The sequence below is a fragment of the Etheostoma cragini genome, chromosome 18 (genome assembly GCF_013103735.1).
Source record: "Etheostoma cragini isolate CJK2018 chromosome 18, CSU_Ecrag_1.0, whole genome shotgun sequence".
Lineage (NCBI taxonomy): Eukaryota > Metazoa > Chordata > Actinopteri > Perciformes > Percidae > Etheostoma > Etheostoma cragini.
The window spans coordinates 20,870,244-20,891,492 of record NC_048424.1 but is presented as its reverse complement, the minus strand read 5'-3'; the positions used below and the strand labels follow the sequence as shown (position 1 = coordinate 20,891,492).

At 41.7% G+C, this 21,249-nt stretch overlaps 1 protein-coding gene across 4 annotated transcripts in view; it reads left to right on the top strand.

Annotated features, from left to right (window-relative positions):
* LOC117961885 (kelch-like protein 29) overlaps positions 1-21,249 on the top strand; it is a 216,517-nt gene that overhangs the window by 113,695 nt on the left and 81,573 nt on the right. For all 4 annotated transcript variants that reach the window (XM_034900866.1, XM_034900869.1, XM_034900865.1 and 1 more), the window contains one exon: positions 18,808-18,946. In XM_034900866.1, the coding sequence (XP_034756757.1) occupies positions 18,808-18,946 (139 nt within the window). The remainder of the gene's footprint in view (positions 1-18,807; positions 18,947-21,249) is intronic.

Genomic DNA, 21,249 nt, shown 5'->3' with positions numbered 1-21,249 from the left:
CTCCTCGCTAATTAATTTTTTTTTCTTCTTTTTTTAAATTGTCTTCTCAAAATGGAGAACTTGCCAAGCGCTCCAACGCTCGTGTAACAGCTATCCCAACTGTCAGCACATTTTGTGAAATGTGGCAGTACAGGATGACTGACGTTGTTAAGAACTGGCTGTAAAAAAAAAAAAAAAAGGAAATAGATCTGGACACGGGGAGGTGAGAGAAGAGGAGTTACATACAGAGAGAGGGAGAGGGGAGTGTGTGTGTGTCTATTAAAATCGATGGCTGTCCTGATGAATATCAGCCAAGGGAAGCTAGTGCCGAGCTCAGCAGGGACGGACTCGCTCACTGATTGAGCATCATTTAAACTCAGCTCACGACTGAAAAACACATTATCAAAAGGAAGTTATTATTTTTCACATATCCAAGCCTGCTATAAAGGCTACCACTCAAATGTTGTTTTTTGATAGTGGTTTTGTCCAGCTTAGCATGAACTGAGAGCTGATGCAACTTTTGGTTGCTGCGTTGTCCTCCTGCAACACACTGTGGGGCTGATGGAAATGCTGTTTGTGTCAGTAAATCCCTACAAAATGAGGAGCGGGTGAAGCACCGTCGCCGCAGGTGTTGAGAAGCTGTAGTTGGGATGGAAGTTTGGGGTCACATACAGATCTATCGGGCCACCTACTGCCTTACTGAGCATAAGCTGCGGCTCCTTGTCTCTTTTCTCATGTCAAACTTTTAATGCTTCCTTCCACCTCACCGACCTTTACCGGTTCCTCTCTCACTCACGCGCACACATCGATAGAGATGCACATATGCAGACAGGCTATCACATGCATAAAAACACACAAGGACGAAACACACACACGCAATAAGAGAGGGACACACGTAGACTGAGTCCTCCAGCCGTCGCACACATCCAGCAACACCCAACCTCCTCTCGGCACAGGAAGTTCATCTTCCAGTCAGCTCACATCAGCCATCAACTGGGGACCAAGCAGCTCTGGAGCTGCTAGTGAAAGCAATTAAGATGCCTTGCTGAGTTAAGATCAGTGTTTTACTTTGCTACGGTGCGACCGGCGCAGACTCCCATCCATTGCTTGCTCACCTCTCCTCCACTCTGACTGCTTTATCTTCGTTATTCAAACTGCGGTTAATTATGTATTCATTTTGTTTACTTTTGGACAAAGCATGTTGGCAGTGCAGCACTACGGTCCACTTGTGTGTTGGTTCTTTGCCCATAATTGCTACAGTATGATCAGTAAGTGAGGGAATTGTAAATCACCAAATTAGTGAAATAGGGACTGTTTACAAGGGCAAGCTGTCTGTGCTGGTGCTGTATATTTAAGGGAGACAGGAGCCTCCTTGTTCAGCAGTCATTGTATCCCATCAAAGGTTATGCTATCATTTGACCTCATTACTGGTTTATGGTGTTCTGGACATGTCCAGATCGCATTTCAATCAGGAGAGACATGTTTGTTCTTTGGCAATTAAACTCCATTGCTATACGAGTCTTTCGTATATCTATACATAGGGGTAGAGAACCATCATACCCCCCCCCCCCCCCCAAAGAGCCCAAAGACCAGACCGGTCAGCTGGAGTAGATGATTGGAGGTTAAGGGGGGGGCGTTTGCACTCTTTTCCTGCAACGGTAGCTGAATAGCAAAGGGGAGAAACAGATTATTTAAAGCAGGGCTGGGACTCTGTGATTGGCCCTGGCCATTGTGCAACGATTCTGATTGGCCCTGGCCATTGTGTAACGATTCTGATTGGTTTAGCAGGAAGGGGACTGCCTCCAACAGCTGATTGGAGTTAGGTAGAGCATTGATTAAGAGTGGGGTCTTCCTGAATGGATTTACACTGAGATATATTTCAATCAGGAGAGACTAGTTGCAGAGATGCGACAGTTATACACAGCATGATAAAATATACTTTTATTAGGATAACAGCTGAATTAATTTAGCATCGATTAAAAAGAATTTATGCTGAGCTACATATCTCTCACCTCCGAGATATTTGTCTATAGACTAAAGTAGCTACAGTTATTAAGTAGACATAAAGCATATAATATTCTCAGTATTATGAGTGATAGATAAATATTCATTTCAATTCAACAACAGGAATATACTGCAAGCATGACAGGCCATTCAACCCAGTTATTAAAAACACAGCCTGTTTGTGATAGCCACACTGAGACCATTAATCGTAGCAAGCACATTAATTAAACCCTCCCCTTTCCTTTCCCTTCCCTCCTCTGTCTCTGTATCCCCTTCAACTGACAGAGTGCAGACGATCTCCTCCACGTCCTCACTGCAAATCATCCAAAAGTACGCCTTTCTCTGACACAAATAAAATACGGAATCTGGTGTTAGAGTTCCAGGTTGTTTTTCTTTATTTGAATTTCCAAAGTGCTGACTCTGATCAGCGTCTGCGCATTGGTAAATAAATTAAAGTCAGTGTGGTGTTGTGCTGGGCGATTATCTTAAAGCTATCCACATCAGGATTAGCTAAAGCAGAACTCGGGTTGTTATGATTCCAAAACAGGCTTAACTTGTAATATGAAATGCATGGATTTTTAAGTGTTTTTTTTATTTTTTTATTTTTTTTTGTATCTAACTCATAGCAGTACTTAATTCTGGGTAGCTCAAGTGGAAACAGCAAAAAAAATGAATTCTCCGGAGCTGGGAAATGTTGCAAATTATTAATGAAGTTGAAATGTATTCCAATCAGCGTGGACTATGCATGTGCAGGTAATTCTCTTAAATTAATACATGCAGTACCAAGGTCATGTGCTTGAGTCCGTATGGGGCCTACTTATTAATGATATTGACTCAAACATCTCACCAACGGCCTGCAGACCGCTGCACTTGTGTGCAGATGTAGCTGAGCTACCTGCTGCTGTCTCTTTAACTTTGCTAAGGATGGCTTTCATTGAGATGTCTAGCTGTTTCTAGTACCGCTTCGGCTCTCGAGGGGGAGAGCAAAAAAGAAGAGGGAGGAGGAGGATAGGAAACGTGAGGTGAGCATCGGCAGAGTGTCATAAGCGGAGGAAGGAAAGCTGCTTGCCCTGGTTCTTTCTCTCCCTCGTTATCGTATTTTAAAGGAGAGGAGCCCCGCCAGGAGCCCCATACATTATATCCCCCCACAGTTAATATAGGGACGGCGGATAGCTCATTAAGATTGATCCTTCCGCATCCGTCTCCTCCATGCAGAACGCGGCGCCGGCTTCATTAATCACAGGGATTTCAAGATAAAGCTCGGTGGCGGCACAGTTGCAGGACCCGGCGCCTGAAAGCCCGGCTCCTACATGCATAATCAGAGACGCAGTGCAGCCAGGGAGCAGCCGCCCTGCTCCCTTCCACGCTAGAGGGGGCGCCGCATCCACGCCTTCCACCCTCCTCCATCCTCTCCCCAACCTATACTCTCCTCCTCACCTCCTCTCCACCTGTCCTCTTCACTACAATTGTCTTGTCTGTTTGTTCCAGCTCCACTCCCACATCACTACACCCATGCTGTTGTCTCTCAGCATCACTTCCAGCCCCCCCCCCGTATCTTTCTGTATCTTCCTTTCCATACCTGCCACCTGTTCCATGCTTCTATAACTTTTCTCTCCGCCTCCCTGCTTTCTCTACTCCATTGATGCTGGTTTCTCTAATAGCCTGTTTTGTTGTTTGTTTTTTGCCCGGTAATTCCTTGGTTATCAGTGGCAGTGGAAAACTTAAGAGAAGAAAGGATTAAAGAGAGAAAAAGAGCAGTCCAGTCACGCCAGATTGCTCATTTGCTTCTGACAGCTGGACCAAGTGTCAGATGGCGTTTTTTATCTGAAATGCCCAATCAGATAGTCTCTTTTCCCTTATTACTTTCACAAAACGTCTGTACTTTCTGTCAAGAGCCTCAGATAGCTGGTCAACAATTGTAAGCACTTCACATATTATTAGAATTCTTTATGACTCTTCACTTTAATCATCTGGTACTGTTTGAGGTACGCTCAAGGTCCCATAGCCTGTCTGTCAAAGCTGCAATGAATAAAAATAAGATTTATGGCCAGTGACGGACTGAGAACAAAAGACGGCCCTGGCCCTTTTGATAGTGAACGTATACTCCCATGCTATAATCCAAAAACTCCCAGGCTATAAACAACTACACCGAAACATAGACATATCAATGCAAAACCCCAATAAATAAATCTTCAGAGCCAGCTGCTCCATAATAACACATGGTTGATCGGACCTTCTGAAGTAGCCACTCTTACTGTACCTGTTGCTCCGCTCCCTCCTGCAGCATTGGTCTCCATCTCTGCTGCTTGTGGTAATCCACATTCATGTTCTCTGTTGGTTAGTTCCCTGATCTGTTATCCATGTCTGTCTCTTCATCCTCCCCTTACTTGTTTTGTTTGTCCTCTTCCTCATATTCCTCACTGTCCTGTCTTTCCCCCTTGTGTGCTGGCTCCGATGTGTCACTAACATTAGTGCTAGCAGTTTTAGCGCTAGTGCTAACTGAAGTTGCACTTGATTTAAAAAACAAATCAGACAGTTTGCAGCGTTTTTGACCGTCGGCCACCAACAGTGCTCTCTTCTATTTCTCTCTCTTTTTCGACGCACTAAATATGTTGTAGTATTATCAGTAAGTTGAATAGCTTTGCCATTGACAAGGTTGTATAGCTATATTTATCAAATAGCTTGTCACCACGCTAAACCTAATATTTTCAGTTTGATTATGAATAATCACAGAGTGGAATATGTCAACTTTACTCAAAATTTCAATTTTTTTCAAATGCAATAAAATTGAATAAGACACCCTAAAATAAGTCAAAGTAGAGATGTGTACTTGCCAAAGAGCGTTGTGTGGAATCAATCATTTTATTGGTGAATTAAAAACAACACTGATGTAGGAAAACGTGTCAATTTGACCCGAGGACAACAGGAGGGATATTGGGTTCTGTACACTTGAACCAATATACTGACAATGCTTTAAAACTACTTTGCTAGCAAGTGTGAAATAGTTAGCTAAAATAACGATTGAAATGGCAAAAATACTGGATAAATTGCTGAAAACTTTAGCTAAAAGTAATGATTTAATGTTTGACATATCCAGCTTCTGCCACTCCAAATTGTTAAATATTGAAATATATATCTTCTTTAAAATGATTAATAGTGTTAAGTAACATCCAGTTTAAAATCTGTTGAAATGAACAGATTTGGAACTCGACAGGTAGTTAAAGGTTACCTGAGTACATCAGACACAAAACTGTTTCGTATGGTTTATACTGTTGATATTTAATCGGTAGCAAAGATCCCTTCTTATAAGCTTTACAGTACAGTATTGGAGTAACTGTACTTAGGAATGTTCCCACCACTACCCCCGTTTTAATCTTCTCTTTGGTTTTTGGGTTCCATCCCAGATTATAGAATGTACACAGAGTAAATGTGTTGCCTGGATTTGTGATGAAGTGTGACCCTGTTGCTGTAGACGGCCTTGAACTGGAACAGTGCCATTTTCTTACATGAAACGTCCACTGCCCTCAGTTAAATGGGAGCCAGTAGGTGTGTGTGTAAAGTAGTGTTAAAGCAAATGGAAGTTGCACCTAAAGTAAGCCAAATGTCAATGTGGCATTCCGCACATCAGCCCTGAAATAGGCAGGAATGCATTATCAATGAGGCCGAGTGTAAACACAGCAGATGTTACCAGGAAGTTAGTCAATAACGGATGTTTTTCACTAATGAGAAGGCATAATCGCAACAGTATCCAAAACAGCAGCAGATGCGCTGTAACATCTCAGCAAAAGAAATCCAGAAGAGGTTCAGCAGCATTAGCTTGCTAATGTTCACGGTGTGTTCACTTATCCGAGTGGATAGTCAAACTTTTTCCTTGCCCAGAAACTTTTAAATGGCTTTGATAATGCTTGCAGTCCATCTAATAAATACTAATGACAGGACCAGACATTAGCAAGAATGGCCCCCGTTCCACATCTCATTATTCCAATGAGTGAAGATAGATAGTGAAGATAGATAATTCTTCTGTGTCTAAGACAAATGATAATGCCCTGAATTGCAATCAGGAGGTCTTTGTAGGCTAGTAGCGTGCCCTGTAAGCTTTATACACTTAAAGGTCTTTCTTAGCAGTAAGATAGGACATGATGAGATGCCTTAACAGCACTATGTACCGGCCTATTAGTATTTACAGAATGTGCTTTGTCGGTAAAGGCTGCGGCTATCATTATTCTGCTACAGTAAGTCGTTGTTCCGATTGTTCTCTTCTTTCTCCAATACAGGCATTGTTTTCTTATGTAATGCAGCTTTCTGGAGTGCAGGATAACATAAAAATATTATGAGAGAGTTAAACTTAGATTACAAGTTTACAAGGACACACCAGCCATGCATAAGCACTGGAGCGTAGCTCGGAATTTGTGGGGCAGTCTAAATCGTCTAATAGATTGTTTTCTATCCCTGGAGAGAGATAGAGAGAGAAGCAGATGGAAAGGTGGAGAGGAAAAGAAATGAGAGAGCGAGGGATAAAAAAAAAAAAGTTAAAATGCAAAGATTACTCGCCTGACTCCACAGTAGGCTCTGGGAGCTCATCTCAGGTGTGCAGTCTGCTGAGAAGACTCCCACACACACAAGCTGACCCCGGCACCAACCTTTCTGCTCGGGCTGCTATGACTTTCACAAAAGTTACCCAGTAAACACACGTTGTCTTCAGGGGGAGATGTGACATTTATCTTGAGCTGCACTGGTGACATTGAATTTATTTTCTTCCTCTTTCCTCTGTGTTGAGTTGCCTCACCCTCTTGTTTAGGGTCAACTCTGGAAGAAAACACATAGTAACACATGGAGCCAAGTATCACCCGGGGCAAAGCCTGTAAGGCATGTACTCAAACCAAACTCATAAACCCAGTTGAGGTGTAAGATAAGCAGGGCAGCATAGCTACATTCTCTCACACGTACGCTGGCAGCTGTGCTCGACCACAAGTACATGCCTGCTCCCTGAATGTGAAGGCTAGGAGTGCTTGGCACAGCTGAGGCCGTTGGTTCCAGGCTGCAGTCGGCTCACCAGAGGAGAAAGCAACTTTAAACTTTTAATTAGTACTTAAGTGGAGTTTGCACTTTGTTTTATGTTTGGTATGTTTGCACGGTTAACTCAGAAAGGTAAATCAACTTCACAGCTAACCTTAAAGGGGTTTGCACATGATTTATATAGTCATTTTACCATTTAAAGGGCAGCCGTACTTTGGATTTCCCTAATGGCACCTCTATAGGTGCCTTTTATGGAGTAGGTCAACCACAACTTTGAACTTTTGTTATGTTCATAGTCTCGCTGAGCTTGCATTTCTGAGTTAAAAAGCTGTAAACACAATTATTGTATTTGTGTTTTACGTGTCATTTTTTATAGTGACTATGTTGGACACCTTGAGAGATGTTGACACATGAAAATATTCATGTTAATAATTGAAACGTTAAGGTGCAGATTGGGGTGCGAACAAGTGCAACAGTTGCAATATTGAATTTTAGGTTGAAGTTGCAGTCATTTGTATTGCTGTAACAGTAGTAATAGTCTCTGCTGCCTCCCATTACACCTCCTAATACCATGGCATGTTGGTAATTCCTTCCTAATCTTGGCTCGGCTCCCCATGTGCAACAACTATGTGCTCGGTCAATTATAAACTGTGTTGTTTAAGAATGGCAGCTGACAGCTTAGATATGATTATCAGTTAAGTTTTGTATGGCGAGCTTTTGAAAGAAAGCATGGCTTGTTGTGATTGTGTTCTCCCACTGCCTTTGGGTGATAACGTTTTCAGTCCGATGAAAACTCTGTCTTTGGATGATGAAATGCCAGAACGGACAGGCTACCCGACTGAGGGCCCGGAGACAAGCTTGGTATTTGTTGCAGCCGTTCTGTTGTGATTTAAGGTCAAGTCTCACTCTCGGTGAGGGCTTGTAACAGAAGCAATCCAGTAAAACTGTAACAGAAACCAGCATTTGTTTGGACTGAGCAGCTCTCGGTTCTGCATGTGACTAAGTGTGACATGCTCTTATGTGGTCGCATGCACAACTGGGCTCTCCAAAAGAGCTTGGATGCTCAGTCAACCCTGTCAGGGGGAAGTACACATGAAACCTAGACAGTTTGCGCAGATGTTCCCTGAATGGTTGCATTCATACTGATGCAAGACCAGTGTCCAGATGATTCATTTCACTCAATTAGACTCTTTTTTTCCCACTGGGGGTACATTCGTGTTATGGGTTAGAAGATGGTCTCGGTCACTGGTCTTTGCAGTAATTTATATGAAATAGTAACTTAGCAATGTAATTAAAAGGGTAGATGGAGAATTGTTGCAAATGCACACCCACTCAGTTCTAATCAAATCCCCCTCCAAGCATACAGTACATTATCTACACCAGCCAGCAACATTGTTATTAGGAATATTCTCTGATGACTTTGTCTTGCCTAAAGTCGTGTGTGTGTGTGTGTGTGTGTGTGTGTGTGTGTGTGTGTGTGTGTGTGTGTGTGTGTGTGTGTGTGTGTGTGTGTGTGTGTGTGTGTGTGTGTGTGTGTGTGTGTGTGTGTGTGTGTGTGTGTGTGTGTGTGTGTGTGTTTATTTAATTGTGTATAGTTACATTAGCATGTGTGTTTTGGTTCTGAATATGCATGGCTGCACGCGTTTCTCTTTGCATCAGCGCTTGGGGGGGGGTTAGTTACAGCGTCAGTTAGTCATGCCAGTTCTGGAAACATAGGGGGAGGGGCGTGCTAGCTCGGTTTTGTTTGAAATTTACTTGGAACGTCAACAGAAGGGACCATGCAGGAGCTCATAGGGCACCTTTAAGCTCGGCCTCACTAATAAAATTTGTGCTTTCTTTAGCACGCACGCCTGTATTCCTAAAGCATTTTGTCTCACTTCCCAAAAGCAGTTCTTATTAGAACTAAGGAGCTTTTGGATTTTCTTTTCAAAAAGCTGCTCAGACCAATTTATAAAATGGAAAGCATAATAGACGTATAAATGCCACAGTAAGAAGCTGGGATTTCAATATCAAGGCATTTAAGAGTAATTGTGATGTATTAATAATTAATCAGTGTGGTTATCAACCTATTCATCCAAAACCAATGTGAGTTTTGAAAGCATTCTGAGTGACTGGGTAGCCGTATTGCTTAATTTCAATGAGCAATTTGCACAATGCTCAGAGTGACAGAGGAAACATAAATCATCCAATCAGACGCTGTTGCCATGGAACAATATGGCTACTGCCTGTTATTAATGTAAATGCATCTGTTGGCCCCAGAAACAATTAAGGAGTGACATCCAGTTGTGCCATGGAGAACGGTTATTTACACTGAATTCCTCCAAATACATTCCAAAACACATGGGCTTCTTTTTGTGGTATATACATACATACTGTATCTCTATGCTGTAGTTGTCTGTTATGTGATTGGCTGTAATGTCCAGCATTGCAATTGGCTGTCAATTGGCCAATCAGAGCCATCATCCCCGCTTCACACCTCTGTCTGCTTCCACTGGCAGGAAGCAACTGCCACTTATCATTGGAGCAGTTAATTGAACTCATTAGTGTATAATTATTAGTTAATTTAGTGTTCAACACATGTCATTTTCCTAGTTTCTGCCCCAGTCACTTCATTATGTGAACTGAGACTCTCGTAAATGCCATGCTAGTCTTTTCTATATATGCACAGCTGACACTGACAGGCTTAATCGTGGACGCATTTGTGACCACATCGACCTACCAAATGAACAGAAAGTTGCCTTAAGGTACTGTCGGAAACATCAGAGTGTTTAGTTCTGATTGCATGACTCATACGACTTGGTCGGGTAAACATGTCAGAGAAATTTGGGATTTTCGGTGATGCCCAGGTTACTGAGATACGACATTTATGACACAGAGCCTGAAAACTTGATCCGTTGTTTGTCATGTTTTTCATTTAGGACATTCTCAGAAATAAGAGTTTTTCTGTTTAGGCTGTCATGTAGAGGCAGTGCGGCGGCTTTGAAGTATCTGTGAATCATTTGTGGTGCATCAGATGTCTTTATTTCTGTCAGGTTTGTTCTAGTGACAGCTCATTTAGTTTTCATGGTGACATTCTATCATAATTCAAGGTTAAATAAGCACAATGTGAAGCACATCAAGCTTCGCCCACTCTAAAACGCTAGTCTAAGCAGGTTGCCGTGCACCTGTCATGTGGGGAATTGTGGAAAATGTTGAATGCCCCATGAAAACATGTGGCGAGCACTAAGTGCTGTTTCCCACTCGTAAAAGAGTTGAACATGTAAATAGTGTTTCCATTCCAGTGTCCCTGCTTGAATGGGTTTTATTTAAGTGATGTTTGATGGAAGAAATGCAAACACGGCATGTTTTATTATAAGTATTGTTACATTAGTAGGTTGGCATCATATTGGCTTTCACATTTTCATTGTGAAAGCCATTTTGGATTGTTCGCACTGGTAATTATGTGTCAGAAAGCTATATAGGGAACATGCACGCACACACACACACACACACACACACACACACACACACACACACACTGGTTTCCAGAAATATGAATGTATACACATCTTTGCCACTTATGACAATGTGTTATTGCATATTGAAGTGTGTGTGATTACACCTAGCCCCTTTAAGTCTTATTGCCATTGGCACCATCAGTGTTACCTCTGTAGCACCTAATTAAGACTAGCTTATAGTGAAAACACGGTTTCGATCCATGTTATAATAAAGACCTTGGAGTCCTTCTCATTCTCCTGAAACATTTAAATTGGAGGTGAAAACGGGTATCATGACTCGTTTTTCAGCTGGAATAAACTCAACTCTTCTTCTTTGAATTATTTTGGAACCGAAGTCATGTCCCAGTTATTTTTGTGGTAGAGTTATTCCTGTCGCTCTACATTGATTGCAAAGAGAAGAGGTAGATGTGTTACTCCAAAATAAAAGCTAGTAAATGTTTTTACACCAGCAATGATCGTACTAAGGCACAAAGAGCAACATCTTGATTAAATTGTAATTAGCTGTCATACATATCATTTGGAAACCTAATCTTGTTTGTTCTGTTGTAGAAAGCATGATTTATTGATCTGCTTTAAACTGACATCATTCCACTGTAGACGGAAATATGAACAGAAATGGCCACATTTTTCTGGAAGAGTACCTACTTGCTTATTTATGTAAGCATCATTCAAATGTTTCGGATAACATAAGCACTCTAAATTATAGTTGGTTATTATAGCACGGACGCATTTAGGGCTCACTGCAGAGCTTCTATGGCAGCTGTTTTCCAAGAAAAACCTTGTGCCCCTCTCTTACATATTGTAAGTTTCAGGAGCAGCAACTCCTGTTTAAAACCAGGGGGGGGATTCTTTGACCTGTACTGTATTGCCATAATGTTAACCTCCTGTAAACCGTAACCAGCCTGACTTGTAACCTACTGCACTTATTTCCCCTTTGTGTCTTCAGCAGACAGTGTTCAGTACACACTTGAAGAGACTACAGCGTTTCATTTTTTTTTTTCATGACTAGACGTTGCAGCACCTGAAGGAAGAGAAAGGGCCGTGTGCTTGTCTGCTAGCCACCGGCGTATCCTCTAGTTAAAACCTGATGTAAGGGAGTATGTCACCCACTGTCCCTCCAGCCTGGTTAATGAGAAAGTCACCGCGCCAGGCGGGACCTGAGACTTTCTCCTCATCTCGTCACCACACACACAAACAACACAAAGACCAAGAGAGCATTGCAAGCCATCCTGTCACAGTGTTGCAGCAGGCCAACAGATGCTCCCAGGGCTCTCTTTGTTAATGTTCTTCCTCCTCTGAGCCTGTACTTGGAATTGCTTTAGCTTTGTTCTACTAGTGCAAATTGTTCGCTATTGTCTTTTTTTTTTGTTGATGCTTTGTCTATTGAAGGAGGCAACAAAGGCCTAGACGGTGTCTTTGAGGGGCCCAAGTTCCTCACTTTCCCTTTCCCCTTTTCCTTTTATATGTCCTTGTGCCTCTCCCTCTCCCCCTGGCTCAGTCCAGGTTAACAGCAGCACTGAGGCTCAAGAAGCTCAGCTCAGCAGATTCGAGCAGTGGAGAAATAAAGCGTCTTCATCATGGACTATTCTCTATGGCTACATGGTGCCAGTGCTCTCTTCCAGACTGAAATCAGGACTGCTAGAGACTCGAGGAGTCTCGGGGGCTTCTAATGGTGTGCATGAGCTGATTTGCTGGGAGTAGGCACATGAATGAATGTGGCGGTGATTGTTGGAGGTATGTGTTAGAGTCTGTTTAGAGTAATTAGGTCCAGGCTAGACTGGCTAACACCTGAGATCTGTATGCTTTTATCGAGGCAAAGCATCATTTGTTCAGAAGATGGGATCTAGATGAGTGGCCCGATAGCGCTCTTGACATTTTGCAGCCTGACATTTAGCCACCACGGTGGCTTTTTGAATTGATTTGACCTGAGCTGAAGGTGGTGGTGTTGAAAATGGCTTATGAAATGTTTGGGAAAAGTGGTTGCCTCCTTGCTTTTTCTTGTGCTGGCAAATAGCACATGATTCATATCAGTTTGATTTTACAGTTCGCTGTTTTCTTTGGAAAATTCTGTTAACACTAAAATTTGACATTTGTAGATGAAGAAAATGTATTATTCTTTATTTGCTTCTCTTTAACCCTAGTGTCTTCCCCGGTCTAAAGATTTGACATTTTCGTCCCCGTTTCAGACTTTTTTTAGTTTTCACTAACACCACCTTACTACTACTAGTTTTACACTACTTTTTGGAATTCATGGTCAGTAATCCTCATTTTTAAATAGTTATACCTAATATTTGAGTTAAAAAAGCAGAAATTATGAATTATTTGACTAATAGTTAAGATCAGAGGGCCGTACAGATGAGTGTAGTCAGGAAAGAAAGTGATCAATTGTATTTGCAAAGAGCGTGGTAAGGAATCCAATCCATTTTTTGTGTTAATTTGGTTTAAAAGAAACCCATATTTCAGATATAGATTTTTAAAGGGGTCAGATTTGCCCCGAGGACAACAGGAGGGTTAAGTGAAATCTGATGAGCTCCATTCAATACCACTATAAAGTAAAACTCCATTCATTCATATTGATAAAGACATTTCTTTAAAAGCGTTATAACACCCTACATCTGAGAATTATGCAGGGGTTCAGAAAAATAATATTCTATTTCTATACTTTGAATATTGCATACATTTACACAAACTCAGGCAACCGGGATCTAGTCAATAACATTCCCCAAATGATCTAAAATATATCAATTTTACATTTAAAGTATACATTTCCAGGATTATAAAAAAGCTAGTTGCTGTCTGTTTTTTAATAAAAAACTGTAGATGTAAATGTTGACAAATTATATTTTAGTTTATTTTATTTATGTCAAGCGATTTGAATGTAAGACTTTAGTTAGGCCTATTGAGCAATAAAAAAAAAGTTTAATAAAAAGAAGATTCCAGCCACATATTTAATATTAAATTAAAATATTAAAATATGAGACTAAGATATACAAATTGCTGAGCTAAATGTTGCAAAGTTGGGAGATTTGAACATGAAAATGAAATGTAATAGAATTCATAATTTGTTTTATATTTTTCATCAAGTTGCCTTCCTTCTGGTTCTCTTTTGTATTATATAGACAACTCAGGATGCATGTTAATGGAATTCTAAAATACAATGGACATGTCAAACCCTTACTCAGTATTTTCTTAATTCCAATTACACCTATACAATAACTCAGGAATTTGTACTTTTGCCTTTTTATTCTGACTAAATATTGTTCTAAAGTTGGATCATGCAAAAAGCCAAGACAAGTACATTTTTTATTTGAACAGCTTTATTTTAGTGACTTTTGCACTTTTAGCAAGCTCACTCACAAAATCCTCCAATGGTCTGGGGATTTGACCTGATTTTGACTAACGTTCAGCTGGATAGAAAAAGAAAAATCCCCAAAATGCAGTCAGTCATGGCATTCATAAGAATTTAGTCTAAACGGCTCCTTGGCATCAGAGCTGGAATAGAGCCTTTTGGCTGTTGTACTGTGGGCCGGAGGTTGCAGAATAGAGAGATTACGTTATCCAACAACTCGTGCTGATGGTAAACTTTTGACCATCTCTCCGCCTGCTGAATGCTGCATCTTGTGGGTGTATTTAATGCGTACAGTCAGAAAGTGTTTGCTTTGTAAAAGTCAGCATGGGGAAAGCAGCTTCTTCCAAACATCCATCTGTCTACTGCTCAGATCTACATGAATTCCTAATTACTATCGTATCAGTTATTCATCCTAATTCTGTTTTTGTTATTAGAGCACCACTTCACATGGGAGACATTATCAACCACTCTGGGGTTTTCAGGCCCTTTGGGCTCTGCAGGGGAAAGATATGTTTTGGGGAACCCAACACTGTGAGAGCTTTTTGCTTGGAAAGAGTTCTTTTGTGTGCATGTACTATGAATCATGCTCTTGGCCCGATCTTCTTCTTCTGTTCCTCTTTGACATGGAATCTCTCAAGCGTCCCTACTTATCAAAAGGCTTTTATACGAGGAAGCCTATTTTGATCCAACTCCCTCAGTCCAGCCTGCTTCTGCTGCAATAACATGAGCTAAAAATAGGCAGCAAAATGTAACCTCACTTAATTCAAAGTAGAATGGATTATTATAGTGATCACGAAAATAGTAAATTTCTGCACGATTGATTTGCAAATGTCAGTTTAACCTTTTGCTTACAAATGTGTTACATTTACAAAAAAAGGTTAATATTGTATTTGATTCCATAAATAATCATCAATAATACCAATAATTGTTTTTATAAATGTGTGTTTTTCTCATTTTAATTAGTGTCATTGCTTACAATGCAATGCAAACAAATGAATTTGAATGGTAAATTGTATTTAATTTGTATTTCCTGGTGATTAAAAAATGGAATAGGTTTAAATTTAATACAGACACAGCATGTACTGCTGGAAAAAATAACAGTCAAGAAAACTACAATTAAATCAAGAAATAGGAAATCTAATTTGTTTCGTCTTCATTCATTTGAGATTATTTTGAAAGATTTTTCTTTTTTGAGCGTCAGACATTTTCACAGAATATTAGTAAAAGACTCCCTTTACTGCTTTATCATCTAGCTGCTTTGAAGATAAAAATTAATTACATTTCATTTTCACATGTGGTGTGGAAAAGGATCATGCTCTGCTTCAGTAAAAAAAAAAAAAAAGAAGAAGAAAAATGCCATGCTGTAATGTCCTCTAAGCTTAAGAAAAGTCATTATAGAAGAGTTGTACATTGAATTATTGATCACCTAGCATGGTTTCTTCTGGGTAATTAAGCTGCAAGTGTCTGAGGAAATTGATTGTTGAAAGCTTGAAGGAGAACAATTAGGTCAGGGTGAACACATCAGCAACATAGAACGTCATCCAGTTGGAGATATGTGATGATTATATGTTTACTTGGGCTGTGGAGACACAATATTCATCAGAAGAAGAAAAACAAGGGGAAAAAATCATTCAGAAATGGATTACAAAAAAGTCCTTTGTCATGTATTTACTATATACTTCCTTACTTACCTGACAGAGCGTCATATAGCCTATCTTCAGTAACAAACTTCCCTTTCATATCCCCCTTATTGTTTTACACTTCTTTCTCAGTTATTGCCGTGTTAACAAAGCGCTTTCTTATTTATCAAAAATAATGCCGTAGAAATTGAAACCGTTTGATGGTCATGCATTAAAACGAAACAAAGTCCTACATTTAGGAGTGACTTATCTGAAAGTTCAATCCAGTGGGTATGTAGCAATTTCTATGAAAAGCTGTGAGTTTCATTTTATATTTAAGTAACAATTTCAGTCATTTTCTCCGCTTGGGAAAATAACAATTTGTCAAAAAGATGCCCTTTTTAATTTTCACATATTGCACAAAGCAGCTCAGGCAGGTTACCAAACAGAATCAAGCTGTATGTCAATGTTTAGATATTTCTTTCAACACAAAATGGTGGGTCCACAGAGACACATGTAACATACATGTAGAACCCTAAAATGGCTCCAAGTTCCGCTACCAATGGCGTGCCCTTTACATCAGCCTATCACAGCTCAGCGAGCGACTTGCTACACCTTACAGAAACGTTTGGGAGGCATGGTGCACGCTCATAGGTTACTGGGAACCGCTCCCGGGACCCCATTGGTCTCAACGCTCAGACGTTTGACAGCGGAGTTACTAGGCTGAGCAGCAGAGTTGGCACTGGTTCCATACCCCATGTGCAGTATGTCAACCAATCACAGAGCGCTAGCGCGGGGCGTTGTTATTATTGTAAAAGGCTTTGGGGCAGGATACCACCTTAGCACATTTCATCACTGTTTGCAGTCATGATATACTCGGGCTGTAGCACTATATCCCCCTTTGAGAATTTCTGTCTACTCCCCACAAAACAAACACTTTTCTATCCGTCTGTTGCAGAACTTGACGGTCCTCAAGAGACTTTTTCCTTAAACAGTATTGAGACGTTTGGTGTTTCAATGCCGCCGTGGTCCCATTGAACATGGCTTAGCCTCACCACACTCCGTGCCAAACCTGAGAATGGGGCCGTCTTGTGCAGTTTCATGCTCCCCGGTGGTGATGAGTTGTTCTAGGCCGCTCACCGACCCACCCCAAAGAAGCATTAACTAGCTTTTCCATCACGCATTCAGGTGTGTCTGCACGGCTCCAAGGGAGGCGGCCATTGTTTGCTGACAAGTGGAGTTCTCTGTCTCCCCCCTCTCACTTTTCTCTATTCTCGAGGCAAATGGATGGTATGCGGTGTGGCTGATTGGAGGTGAGAGCCATATCGGTCGCTGGAGATTCACTAATGCAAACTCAAAACTACTGTGTATTCACTATTCACAGTCCGTGCCCACACAGTAATCAGATAGCTGGCCAACTGACAAGCAGCAGCAGTGGAGTGGAATGTGGAGAGTGGAGAGAGATGGATGAAAGACGAGGCAAATGCCAGCCTTTGTGTTTGCGTGTGCATCATGTGTGTGGCTCACTCTAGCATTTTAGCTGTGCATCTCGCCAAGGTACGGCAGACATGTTGTCAAAGATTGCACCCATTTTTTTCTCCCCATTTGGTATTCAGCATGTTTAATAACCAGGTCATTTTCTTTCTGGCCAATACTTCTTTGATGCGATAACACTGAAGGATGCGCCGCTCAGAGAACAAGGCTTTTACCAAAGCGTGCTTCTGAATTGCACCTTATTTGTCATGTGTCTTTATACTGTATAATTTCAGCTACTGAATTAATGCTGAGCTGAGCCGCCACTGTCAGTCAGAAGAAGGGAAGGAGCTAAATGAGTGCATATTCTAGCCAAATAGAGGGGAAGGGGCATTCCAGGTTAATTAAATCCCTGCTTTGAGTCTGGCGTGAACACAGACCTCTTTCAGGATGATAAAGACCAACTCTTTTATTTTTAGCGTGGGTGTCGCCAATGCAATCAGAGGTCTGATCAGTTTCCCACATTTAATGGCTAGAGCGCTGTGTGAAGCACATATTCATCCGCACTCTCTCACTTGTTACACATTACTGACAACAAAAGACTGCACTGCCACTGTTCTGATTGCCATGTTTAAGCAAGAACTGATGGTGGCATCCACAGTTCAAGAACTCCGCTGATTAAAGCAGGATTTGCCATCTTTCTTACCTTAGTCATTATGGTTCTCAGACTGTGGCTACTGCTTATCTTTCCCCCCAGCATGGAGTATGTGCCTTGATACTTTACATCGCAGACTGCGCTTTGTGCCAAATAGATGTTTACTTTGCCTCACAGCATGCAGTCTCGATTATATGCTTATGCGCAGACGAAATTATGGAAGCTGGCTCCCTCTATACTCAAGGTTCCACAATATGGCTGTAACTTATTTTTGGAATCTCTTATTGTTCTCTTTTAGTGGAATTCTCGATGGGAGATTAACAAAGCCACGCTTTTATTTATCCCTCCTAAGGCCATAGAAGAAGTTGCTAGTCTCCCGCTGATTATCCCTCTCAGCAACCCCTCACGGTGCCTCATTAAGACTCTGCGAAACAAGCTCCCCTGACCCAACGCTACAGTCAGGCCAGCCCCAACATGGTGCTGCTACACCCACATTGTACAACTCCCCGTGTACTGTGGCCTTCAACAGATTGGTTTGCTCCGAGCATGTTTTCTCAGATTGTGTTCCGGACCTCCTTTTTCTTTTCTTTCCAGAGAGGAAGACGAGGGTGGGGGGGGTTCTTAAAATGAGAGGGAGAGAGAGAGAGAGAGAGAGACCTCAGTGATTTGGGGATAAGCACATTTGAAGGTCAACTCTTCGCCGAGTAGAGCGCTAGTGAAAAGCCAAAGAATTTTATTTTAATATAAATAATGCATTGACAGCGCTTTGTTTTCAGCCCACATCTCTTTAGACGCTTTTTAATCTCATTCAGCTTCCCTTCCTTGAAGTTCTGGTGCTGCGGTGTAAATTTACAGAAGTCAAATACAGCTAAACGTGTCTTTTCTCTTAATAATCCTAGTTTCTGGGTATCCAGTGGCTTTCTTTGGGTACTGCATATTCCTCAGTACAGTATATCATTTTTATTTTACATACAGCCTTTCTGCTACTTATGTATTTACACATCTCTCAAATGTTTGAAATCAAATGTCACTTTTTTTCTCTGTCATATAATGAGCATCGTTTCTTAACACTGGCCAGCAATATTGTGTTCTACAATCTGCTCTTTTTTAACATGATGTTCTGTTTCTTGTTGCCATGCTATTGATGCTCATGTATGTATGGAACAATTCTAAACCCAAATGTGGCGTTGTCTGTTTCTTTTTCTTGTTCTACAGAGATGTTGAAGGAGCTGAACCAACAGCGCAGAGCGAAAGAGTTTACAGACCTGAAAATAATTGTTGAAGGCAAAGAATTTGAAGTCCACCAAAATGTTCTAGCTTCCTGCAGCTTGTATTTCAAGGACCTGGTGAAAAGGTTTGCCTTCGCTTTCCCTCCCACCAGCTGTTGATCCAATCTGTTCTTTTCATAGGGCGCATTTGTGTCGCTTTTCTTTTTTCTTTTTTCTTCTTCTTCTTCTTCTTTTTTCCCTTCCCCTCTCTCTCTTGCAGGTGTGTGAAGACTTTGGTTCCTAACACAGGGCCAGCAGCCATTCCTTCCTCTCCCCGTTCAAATGAATGTATCGGAAACTGGAGAGGAAAAAGGTCAACCCTCGTCATTACCTTTCCTCCCCATGTAGGGCAATTTAACCACATTTCCATTTTAATGAGCAGGGAAAATGTTCCATGACTGGGGATGTTTTAAAACTCACCAAAGGGCCAAAACAAAAGAATCAAACGGTCTACGCTTTGGGTGGTAATTCGCCAAAGCCACTGTCTTCTGTGGGCAGAGGGCTTTTTCTCTCCCAAGCTACCATATTTTTCTGTTGTTAATTCTTACTGTTTTTTTTTTTTTTTGCTGCAAAACAGCCATTTCATATGCTAATAAATCTTGGTTAGTGTGATAAAAAAAAGACATTTCAGAGTCATAAACAAAGGACATAACAAAAGCACATCTGACACAGCTTACTGAACCACCACTTTCACAGGTTAACACCACCCTTCACTAATTTATTCATTTGATGTGGATCTAAGTGTCCCCCTAGTAGTCTGCCCTTCATTCTCCATAGTTGTGTGTGTGTGTGTGTGTGTGTGTGTGTGTGTGTGTGTGTGTGTGTGTGTGTGTGTGTGTGTCAGCTATAGTCCCTTTTTAGTGTCTCTAGATGTGTTTGTGACTGTGTAAAGTCTGATAGCGCAAGGATGTTTTTTTTTCTTTATCGCCCTTGTTTTCCGGGTAGGTAATACCATAATTCCCTAATGTCCTCATCCTTACTTCAAATCCTTGCAGGTGTTTTTAGCTTGATTGAGAGTCCCCTGGAGCCAAAGTTGTTTTGCCAACTTGCTGTTTGCGTGCGAGTGTGCATTTGTTCTCGCTTGCGTGGCTCGGGATGAAGTTGCGAGCGGAGACAAAGACAAACAGAGAAGACACACAGTCGCGAGCGGTAGCCCGAAATGCCTTAGGGAAGTTTGCCACTTTGTCCGGCAGCCATGCCGCCATTGCGATGTCAGCTGAGAGCGGCTTATCAGCCGCCGCTGCCCTGCTCGCTCGCCACTGATACACTTGTTCCCCCTGAATGGGAATGGAGTGAGGAAGACCAGAGAGAGAACGGAGGTAGAGAAGCCAGGTCTGTAGGGCCACTCATCTCCATGGCAGCTACACTCGTACACGGCCCATGAATAAAAACCGAGACACTGAGTCTTCCTTTAACATTGACAATAGCAGAGAAGCTTCCTGAGAGACTAAAGTGACTTTGGAGAGAACTGAAGCCCCCATGCTGGCCAGCCTGTCTATCAGATTGTCTTGTCTGTGCCTCTTATCCGGGACAAAGCCAGATTACTTATGCTTAAAGGCGGGGGCCCCTGAAAGACACCGGGGCTCCCAGAAGAGCGGGCTGAATTTCATCAAGCTCATCCCCATGCCTGCTGCTGCCTACCTTGTCTGAGTTCTCTTGTTTAGTTTGGCAGTTTAATAGAGTAACTTCTCATTAATTGGTTAATTAATTGTGAAACTACTTTGATTTATTGTCATAACGCTGTCATTTTTCACCAGATGACATCTAAAATAGAAATCTTTTCCATTTGACTTCACGCTGGAGAATATCTAACGAATTTGTTAATACAAATTTTTCATTTTGTACGACGTCTTTGGTCTGATGTAATGAATTCAGGATCATCAGGATTATGCTAACGTGACACTGTCAACAGTGACTGCTGTAGATTCTACAAGGCATGTGGCACCTTGACTCTATGTTAATGAGAGCCGCACGAGAAGAGGGCGACAGCGCAGAGCTGGCAGGGAAGGGAGAAAAAAAACACAAACGAATAAAAAGCAAGATCAGGCAGAGAAGAACAAAGAGAGCCAAAGGCCCGACTGTCGTTGAGTTACGGCCTCCCACGGGCAGCTCAGGTCACTTTTCCAGTGCAGCTGGAATTATGCTGAGGTTACACGTGGCTCGGCCACATCTCTAAGAGGTAAAACAAGAGAGAGCGAGGAACTTCATCTCCTTAAATGCGCCACATCCCGCCCGCCCTTCCACGCCCATCTCATTCAGGAGGCATTTGCCGTTTAGACCCCCTATTAGCTCACTTTGAAACCACATGTATGTGTGTGTTTGTGTACAGTATGTGCTTGAATTCTGGAAGTGTGTGTGTGTGTGTGTGTGTGTGTGTGTGTGTGTGTGT